Genomic DNA, 10,031 nt, shown 5'->3' with positions numbered 1-10,031 from the left:
TGCAGCCCTGCGGGGGCAGGTGCAGCCTTAGGGGGGCAGGCGCAGCCCTAGGGGGGCTGCATGAAGCCCCGCTGTAGCAGGTGGAATCTTCCAGGGGTCAGTGCAACCTTCCGGAGGTAGGTACGTCCTTACGGAGGTCGCTGCAGCCCTAATAGGAGTCGGCATAAACCTTTAGGAGTGGGTGCAACCTTATTGCAACCCTCTTGGGAAGGTGCAGCCCCGTAGCAGGAAGCGTGGTCTTAAGAGGGGTGGGTGCGACCTTAACAGGGGTAGTAGATGCAAACTTCTGGGGGCAACTGCAGCCCCCCTGGGACAAGTGCAATCTTACAGGGGTAGGTGCAGCCTTTGGGGTCAGCTGCAAACCTGTGTGGCCAGAAGCCCTATCTGTGTTGATTTCCAGCCAAGGTGTAGGTGGGGGGAGGGGCAAAGCTGGCTCCCTCTGCCTAGTTAACGCTCCTGGGTAGGGGGCTGCCCCAGCGAACAGAGCACGCACACATGGTGCTTAATCCCCAGAGAAGCCTGTCAGTGGCCTCGGCAGGGAGACCCTCACCATGAGGGCACACGCAGCTTGGCCTGGCTGGGGGAGCAGAGGACAGGCAGCCCAGCCAGCTGGAGCTAACAGGTGCCCAGACTGGCATGAGGATGCCTGGCCTTGTTCTGTGTGTGTGAGTTCGGCTGCACATCTCCTTTAGTGTCTTCATGAAAGGGAGAACACAGTCTGATTTTGGTTGCAGGACTTAGGAGGAGTGGATGGCATTCAGTGGGTTTGCAACACACACACAGAAGAAGGATGTATCTGTTGGGAGGTCTGTCCAGCCTTGGGAAATGCGTTACAGATCGTAGGAGTTGTAGAAAGGACACTGGTGTCTATCTCCTAAATATCCCCCCAGCCCAAAACAGTGTTCTCGTTCTGTCTCACGTGCAAAACCCATGCCAGTTCCTTTCTGTGACTTTCCTGACAGGAGCTGGTGACCTGACGGGGGATGCTATGGGCTATGTGACAGGCGTGCTGGCCGTGCTGATACACGCTGCCTACCTGGTGCTCATTCAGAAGACCAGTGTAGACAGTGAATACGGACCCCTGACAGCCCAGTATGCCATTGCTGTGTCAGCCACCCCTTTTCTCATCATCTGCTCCTTTGCCAGCATGGATTCCATCAATGTCTGGTCATTCCCAGGGTGGAAGGACCCTGCCATGGTATGCATCTTTATTGCTTGCATCCTGATTAGCTGTGCCATGAACTTCACCACCCTTCACTGCACTTATATTAACTCAGCTGTGACCACCAGCTTCGTAGGGGTGGTGAAGAGCATAGCAACCATCACAGTGGGCATGGTGGCGTTCAATGATGTGGAGCCCACAAAGTTATTTATAGCCGGTGTTGTGGTCAACACCTTGGGATCTGTCATTTACTGCGTGGTCAAGTACATTGAGACCAGACAGCAGAGCAAATATGAGGACCTGGAGAAAGAATCTAGCGAAGGGGAGGTGAAAACGCAGGCTGGGGACCAAGAACTTTTTCAGATGGAAGCAATTTCCCAGGAGAAGAGGACTGAGGAAGCAGCAGTGGAAGGATCAGCCGTGGAGGACAGCCAGAGTGGAGGGGAAGAGAAGGCACTGAGAAGCACTGAGAAGCCTGCCAAGAGAGCAGTGCTCCAGGGAAGGGCCACTGGCACACAAGAAGTGAACAGGAGCTCACTGAAGGATGCCTATCTTGGAGTATGGAGGTTGCTGAGAGGTGCTAATTATATAAAGAAGGATTATTTGATAGAAAATGAGGAGCTACCAAGTCCTTAAGCAGGTTTGAAATCTACTGCTTGATGACAGACACCTGGTTCTCTGTGCAGAGGGAAAGGCAGAGCATACATTTAAACATCAATGCTGACAAATCCAAATCATGTAGGACAACTTTACCTCATTGTCAAAAGACAGAAGGTCAGAGTTTGCTCATGCTTTGGGCTTGCTTTCAGCTGCATTCAGTACCTCAGTTGAGAGCTACCACAGCTGAAGGTGCTGAGTCCTTTGCTGTGGATACAGAGAGCTGGGCACTGGCAAGTCACAGGGAGCTTGCCCAGCAGCCTGGGCCCTGGGGGACACCAGTACCATTATGTTAGTCAGCAGTGCCAGTGGCATGCTGGTAGCCTGTGGCTTGGCTTGTGACTGGAGCCTGGTCATTTTAACACCATCTGGAGGCTCTTGTCAATGTGCTTCCATAGCTGTATCCGTCCAACTATAGGTACTAAACATAAACATAGTCCTGCAATATATGAGCTATTAGCAGTACTTTATATACTCCTCTGTGTCAATACAATTGCAACAGAGCTAGAGGTCATGCCACTTCAGTATCTTGGTGTAAAATCACACTCCAAACTGAAGAATTGAAACTCTCCCTGATTCTATGGCCACGCTGGGCTCTAGACCTGGTTTATACTGGGTGGTTTGTGTCTTCAGTAGAAACACTTCCTTCTTGTGGTGGTGGCATACATGAGACCAGAACCAGATCTGAGCTTCTGAGAAGCTGTGGTCAGCAAAAGAAGGGTGTTTTTCTATGAGCTTTAACTACACGTAGCATTGGTCTAATTTGATTCAAATTAAAGGGATTGGAAATGTTGGACTGTATTGATTTGATTCAGGAGGGCTATAAAGAGGATCGGGAGACAGTGTGTGCCTTGTGCTCTCCTTGTACCCTGAAGTTGGTTGGATCGGCACCTGGCTGGAAACCTCAGTGTCCTCTCCACTTCCCTCTCTCAGAAGTACAGGTTGTGTGTACTAGATGCATTGAATGGGGAGGACTGGGGAAACAAGCATTTGAGTAGTTCTTAGCCTGGAGATACCCTTTTGGGAGGTGGGAGTCCTTGGATCAAACCTTTGCTCAGAACCAGGCAGAGGAGAGATTTGACTCTTGAGTCTTCCTCATCCCAAAAGGGTGCCCCAGCCACTGGGCCATCCTGACCACAGGCTGAAACAAGTTGCTCTCATCTTCTGACAAAATGAACCAAGTCTGTTGTTATTTTTGTTATTACTGTTACTATTATTTATTAAGCCACTGAACCGAAAATCAGTTATTCCCACAGCCCTAATTAATCAGTGCCTAGCCTGATGCCTTCTCCAGCCAAGCAGGCAGCATTAGTCTCACAGCACATTCAGCACTGAAATCTGAAATGAGCCATTTACCCAGCAGGGAGTATTTGCAAAACTGATCTCTGGGGGAGCTTTAGAGTCTTGTCAATAAATGCAGGCAGAAACATCGAGCGGGATCGTGTGTTTTTTGAGTGAGAGCAGAGGCTGTGTGGTGACCTGGCATCACCCACGAGTTTTGGATCAGGTGGCTCTAAAAGGCATTCAGGCTAACAGCCTGTAGCTGCTGGGCTGGGGACAGGGCTTGGAGATCTGTACATCACACCTGATGTATAGCTTATGTTGAAGAGTTGACAGAGGCTGGCTGGGTGCCAAGACACGTCTGTTTTCTGTTGGAGCCCCATATGGCGTCTTTTTCAACAAAAGCTCTATTTATTGTTTAGAGGCTAATGTAATAGGGGGTTTATTAGTTTTTCAAGTGCATCCCAAAGAAGTTCGTGCCCATGACTTATAGCTGCTGTGTTACTGAACTCATTATGATATTGAGCTGCATTGCAATCAGGCAGATGGCTGAAGGGAAACCCACGTCTCTGATCTGCCCTCACTGTGCCCAGTGTTTTCTGGCCACGAGAAATGTGGATCTTTTTACCACCTGGATGCCAGGCTCAGATCCCGTAGCATACACTCTGTGTTTGGCACATGATGTGGAAAGCTCTCCCCCTGGACTCTTGTTGCAGGGCATTTTCCTGGGGGAGTTCAGTGTTTTTGCTGCTTAACTGTTGTTGAAGTATTAGTAGAAACCTGCGGAAATTCAAACAGTTTTGACTGTTAAAAAAAGCTGCTGTGATGATGTTGTACATTTGCATGTATAGTCGAAATGTGATTATATTGTATTCTATTTATACCTGTACATTCTCTAAATTAAAATGGGAATTTGGCAAATGCAGTCCACTTTTTCAGTAACAGAGACTGTTGCACAATAAAATAAACATACTGCCTCGTGCTGAGGTATTTTAATAGCATCAGCGGAAGAATGCGGATCGAGATGTGGGAATAAAATGCACTGCTTTCCAAAAGCCTTTCGGTTTTCTTATTATTGCTCATTTTTGGCTCATTTATAGTTATTCTTGTGCCTTTATACTGTCCAAGTTTCCTCAACATGTGACTGCGCACTCTAAATACTGCTGTGGACAGAGGGGCTGAGGACAGGCAGAGGAATCTGAAGTGGCTGAGTCCTCTGCACAGCTTGAAGTTTCTGTGGTTCTCAGCAGTGATTTCTTTGGTTACATATTTAAGACGATTCAGTGTCACCAGTGTAACTGCTGTAACTTTTGAAAAAATAAAAATATGACATTCATTATTAATAGTTATATTATAAAATAATTGCATCATTACAGGACTTAGTAGCGTTTTTATTTTACAATTACCAGCTCTGTCACGTGGCCACCCTAGGAGATGACTTAAGCATGAATTGTCACCCGTTTGCTGCGGATGGAAGGTACGTGCTGGGATGTGCCAGGCACTGGGGCTGGTTGGTGATGATTGAAGAGCTCATCTTAGAGCTCCACGCAGACATGCCTGCAGGATGGTTTAGAGAAAGCAGCAGTCCTTGTTCCAGGATAACAAGTTAACCTGATGCACAATGACTGCTTTGAGAATAAACATTAATTTCAGTGTCAACACATCATGGAGTAGCACTTCCTCTAGCACTACTATATACACACCCACATGCACACAAACACCTTTGCAACAGGACAATGAAAGCCAGACTGGCTCTCTTTTCATAAATGTGTCATTCTCTCAAATAATTGACAGAATATTTGGAGGCAGGGACCGTTACAATTTCTAAGGAAAAGTAGAAAAATTGCATACTTCACTGGCAAACTGATCCCACGTTTACCATCACTTCCAGAAGGAATATGAACAGCAACCTACAAAAAAAGAAGGCAGGTGAGAGTGAAATAAATTTTACAGTTTATCAAGCAACAGCCCTGTGCACGTCCAGGGATAGTTTATTGTCAGGACTGAACAGCCTCCTGTAATTTGATTGTGTCTGTTTGCTGCAGGCACAGGCTTCAGCAGGCAGAGAGGTGCAAGCCTTTCACCACTTCTGGGCTCTAAATTGACAGCTGAGCATTTTGCTGCTGATCGTGGTTAACGCCACAGAGTCCCATCTCCTTGTCCTCTCTGCCCATATGCTGTATTTCACATATCAGTTTGAGGGTTTTTCTGTGGTTTTTAACCTGAAGCCTCCCAGTGCAGGGCAATGCACTCTGCCTCTCCATTAGCTGCTGTGTTCATGCTTCAGTAGCTTGTTGGAGGTCACTGGGCAGCTTTTCACTTCGACCTTCTGCCTGTCAGGACCTGCTGAGCGTGCGCATGCCCTCCTTCCTTTGTTCCTGCATATTTCACAGCATCACAGAGTCTTAGGGGTTGGAAGGGACCTGGAAAGACCATCCAGTCCAACCCCCTGCCAGAGCAGGATCACCCAGAGCACATCACACAGGAACATGTCCAGATGGGTCTTGAAAGTCTCCAGAGAAGGAGACTCCACAACCTCTCTGGGCAGCCTGTCCCAGGGCTCTGGCACTCTCGCAGTAAAGAAGCTTTATCTGATATTTACATGGAACCTGCTATGTTCCAGTTTGCACCCATTTCCCCTTGTCCTATCACTGGACATCACTGGCTCTGTCCTCCTGACACTCACCCTTTACATATTTGTAACCATTGATGAGGTCATTGATTTCCCCAGTCTTGTTTCCAGGGTCCAGCCTGCAAAGCTTTGCCAGTAGCAGAGGACTTGCCACAGAGGCTTCTGCCAAGGTCCCCTGGGCCTGCACCACACAGCGGGCATTTATAATACACAGAAAAATAGAAGGTGTTTTTTTCTCACAGCAAGAGCATTTTGAGTAATAAAGCTATAACCTGAAAAGGAGTAACCTGAAAAATAAGCCCTATGAGGAGAGGCTGAGGGAGCTGGGATTGTTTAGTTTGGAGAAGAGGAGGCTGAGGAGAGACCTCATTGCTCTCTACAACTGCCTGAAAAAGAGCAGTAACTGCTACGGTCACAGACTGTGTCTTACCTGACACGTGAGGGTTCAAATGAGAGAAAATAATGAGCTGGAACTGGTCATGATAGTAAACCAGTCAGGTTTACCAGCTGCTGTAAATATTGAGTATCATCAATAAATAAAAACAGCTACAGGGTGCTGTGTATACCACCATTAACTTCTTGCATCTTGAATTGGCTTAATTCTCTTAAGTGAATCATCAGACTTCAGAGCATCTCTGCAAATCTATCCTTATGGTCTGTCCAATTCCAAACTGTGGATGCTTGGTTAAAATGTAAAATAAAGATTTTAGCTTCTGATGATCACACCACAAGTTGAGGTGGGCTCTAAGGGTGAGAGAGGTTCCCTCTCTCTATAAGCCTTCTTGAACAAGTGGACATTCAGTGGCACAGAAAAGGTCCAACAACATTCAGTTAGAAAGAGACAAAAGGCAGCTAAATATGTCTTTATCACAATTTTACAGGAAAAAAAATGGCATTCCTCAAGCAGAATGGCTGAAAGGCCACTGGGTCTGAATATTCATTGAACACCAGAAGGCTGAAGCACACACAACACACCACAACTGACAGTCTGTGACAGTCACACAATTTTGCCCCTGGGCTTTACAGTATTTTCTAAATCAAAAGAGATTGGGATGCTTTTGCCTGGCATCATGGAAGACATGGCTTAACTTTTAGGGAAGCCAGGGTGCAGTTCTCTGTGAAGAGCTCCTCTCCAAAGAAGCATTGCTGCTAAGACAGCAGCACATTTCAAGGTTTCCTGAGAAAGAGTTGGACTTTCAAAATTACTCCATGTTCTGGTTGTTTGTTGTTGTTTTTTATTGTTAATAAGTTAAGCATGAGCAGAATGGTCTGGAATATCTGGTGATAGCCTGCAATGTCTCTGGGTGCTGAATTCTTCTGACCCACTTGAGTGTTGCAGTAGCTTGATCAAACCAGGGCTAATCATGGTGCGTCCAGCTCCATCATCCAACTCAACCAGCAGTTTCTTTTTCTGTTTGGAGAATTTACTGAATAGTGATTAAGTATACTTGGATACTCATGAAGGTCATTTAAAGAATCAGCTGCTCCAAGTATTCAACACTACAGTTCAGGAGAGATCCTGAGCAATAGCTAACTACTGAAAAGCAGTCTTGGGTTCCTATGTACGTGAAACTTGTTCCCTCTGGTTTATCGTGTTTTCCTTGAAGACATGGAAAATGAAAATGACAGCCAAGAACTGTCATTTCAACAGAGGATTTTGCAGAGGAATTCAGGTTATTTGCTATCCAAGCTTTAGACTTTCCCCAGTTTCATCTACTTAAGTGCCTGTCCTCAAAACTTGCAAATTTTGGTCTTGACTGAGGTTTGGTGTTGATTTGGCACCATTCTCTTTTAATTCTTCTTCTGCAAACTTCACCTCTGTCTGTCCCTTGTGGGTGGTCAGTTAGGGCACAAGATGGTCCTGGGCTTGACACATGCCCTGTGAGTCCCCTTCAGGGAAATCAAAGTGGCAGCCAGCTGACAAAAAGCATCAGATCCCATTCTTCTAGACAAAGACAAGGACACACTGTTCTGTGGTTGAGCTTCATTACTGATTTGTACTGATTTATACACATCATCAACAAGCCCAGTGAGTAAGGCCTTCAGAGCCAAGAAGGCTTCACTGTATCCCTGCATTTAAAGCATGGGTTGAAACTGGAGATTATTTCTAGGTGGAGCTCCTCTTGATGCACTGTATAGACCCAATGTGGTGGTACATCAATTGTCTAACTTTGAAGACTTGGGCTGTTGTGTGAAAACAGATTCCTAGGTGACAGTGCAGTCTCTGCAACACCTTCTTGGTTGCCATCATGGATCTCCCATTCAGTAGACCTTAATTTAAGTTTATTTTATGCCTTGACTCAGCCTTTGTTCAGTAGGACATGAACCTAAACAAAAGCATTTTACTACACGAGGAGCTCAGTAGTGGCTGGTGTTTCACATCCCCAGCTTGAGGAGAGGGCTCAAAGTGGGGTTTGGGGTTACTTCTCTAGGCCACCAAGTAGAGGTCTGTGCTCAAGGAGCCAATGCTCTTGATTCCAGCAATGCAAAGTCCAAGAAACACCCACTCCACCCCAAATGTTCTTACTCACGTTGTTGTGTCAGCGTAACTGATGGTAAAGGCACCTGCTGCAGAAGGGAGTTCCTGCTGGCTCAGCGTGTGCCACCAGGGAAGAGCCACCAGCCACTGGGGCTGCACCAGCACCCTGGAACAAGCACAGCTCTACCTGCAGGGCCTTGGGAGAGCAGCTCCAGGCACTCATTTTGCATGGGTGAGTGTTCTCTGTGGCACCAGGGGTTTTACCCTTCCCCAAAGTACCTCCCGGCAAGTGGCAGCTCAGGGGCTCCCTCCCCTCCCAGGGGAACAGGTCAGCTCAGGCAGGGGAGGGGAAGGGCACAAGTTGTACCTGTGTAAGTCAGCCAGGCTATTACTGGAGCAGAAATCATTCTTTTATTACTTTATTTCTCCAGTCACAGCTCCCTGTGTATTTTTGAAAGGAAAAATGCAAATTGGCTTAATAGTTGTTTTAGAATAAAATACTCATTTAAGCAGCAAGTTCCTGCAGGCAATACAGCACTGGCTGAGCTTGCAAAATAATTCAATGTATGGAATGGGTTGGGTTGGTGGCTGCTTTATTTTCATTGCCTTCGAAGGGGCTGGGATGTAAAGGTGAGGACAGCAAAAAGGAGTGAGCTCTGTGAAGCAGCTTTGCTACAGTGACCCTTCAAAAACCCATTTGAGAACATCAGGGGTTTAGCATTATTCTTGAGCTGACCTGACAAACAAATCTTGCATCTTTACAGTTGAGCCTTAGAATAAAAAAAAAAATGCCATAAATTCAATCTCCTGCAAGATAAGGAGTAGCCAGCTGATTCTCAGGGCACTGATACGCCCCTGCTATCCCTGCACTCAGCTGGACGGGATATCTAATTTAGGTAAGTGCATTTCCAGCATTAGGGTGCATGAAGTCTTGACAGTGGGTGGCTGCCAGGAAAGACACACAGGATCAATTTTGCAGATTCATGCAGAAAACTGCTCTCTTTTTAACTAAAAAGCTTGAGTAATAATGTAAGAGTATTGTAAGCTATCAAGAAAGAAGGAAAGCCAAGGGAAGCAAAAAACTTGAGCCCCATGGACACATTTCCAAAGATTTACAGAGCTGCATTTTTCACTGAGAATAATGAATAAACATTTGAGTAGTAATGAGCTGGACATAAGTAATTTGGATTATTTTAAATCCAGCATCATTATCTGATCCAAAGATAGCTGCAGGGAGCCCATGAGGTGCTGCAGCAGGAGCTGCCTGGGTCGGAGCCATCGGCCTCCCAGGACTCCACAGCACTTTTGGGAGCCTTCAGCTGGCTGGAGCAGCTCCCATGGCACGCAGGAACCTGAGAGGTTGGAAATAAATACATCTGCTGCATCTTTCCGTCTGAGGATGCCTTTGTGTATCCAGCTGAAATGTAAAACTTCACAGCCACTTCAGGTTAATGGTCCTGTATACTGCTCTCCCTCTTTCCTTCAGGGGTAAGGTTCTGCCCACCTACCTATTTTTTGGTGACAATGTCTGAATTGATCCTCACATTGCAATATTGCCAGGAAAACGAGTCAGAAGTGCTGACTGTGGCTTTTTTGCACCACAGCCTCCAGCCTAATTTAGTTTCTTGCCAACTTGCTTTCTGGAAGGCTGACAAGGGTGTGGGTGAGCTGCCTGTTGCTTCTGGCCTGCCCAGTGTGGGAGATGGAGGCTGGAGAGGTGATGCAGCACAGCTGGGTTGTGATGCAGCACAGCTGGGAGGTGATGCAGCACAGCTGGGTTGTGATGCAGCACAGCTGGGAGGTGATGCAGCACAGCTGGG

At 46.8% G+C, this 10,031-nt stretch overlaps 1 protein-coding gene across 1 annotated transcript; it reads left to right on the top strand.

The window, feature by feature from the left end:
* The first annotated feature begins 790 nt into the window (after window positions 1-790).
* Window positions 791-1,798, top strand: SLC35D3 (solute carrier family 35, member D3). Its single transcript, XM_009997048.1, has one exon. The coding sequence runs from the start codon at window positions 791-793 to the stop codon at window positions 1,796-1,798; it is 1,008 nt and encodes a 335-aa protein (XP_009995350.1).
* The last annotated feature ends 8,233 nt before the right edge of the window (window positions 1,799-10,031 follow it).

This window comes from Chaetura pelagica, unplaced genomic scaffold (assembly GCF_000747805.2).
Source record: "Chaetura pelagica isolate M959 unplaced genomic scaffold, ChaPel_1.0 scaffold1134, whole genome shotgun sequence".
NCBI lineage: Eukaryota > Metazoa > Chordata > Aves > Apodiformes > Apodidae > Chaetura > Chaetura pelagica.
Note: the sequence above shows the minus strand (reverse complement) of the source record. Positions and strands in the feature narration are given on the sequence as shown.

Excerpts from the sequence above, each read along its gene's own strand:
- SLC35D3 (XM_009997048.1), top strand. The coding sequence starts at position 791 with ATGTATCTGTTGGGAGGTCTGTCCAGCCTTGGGAAATGCGTTACAGAT.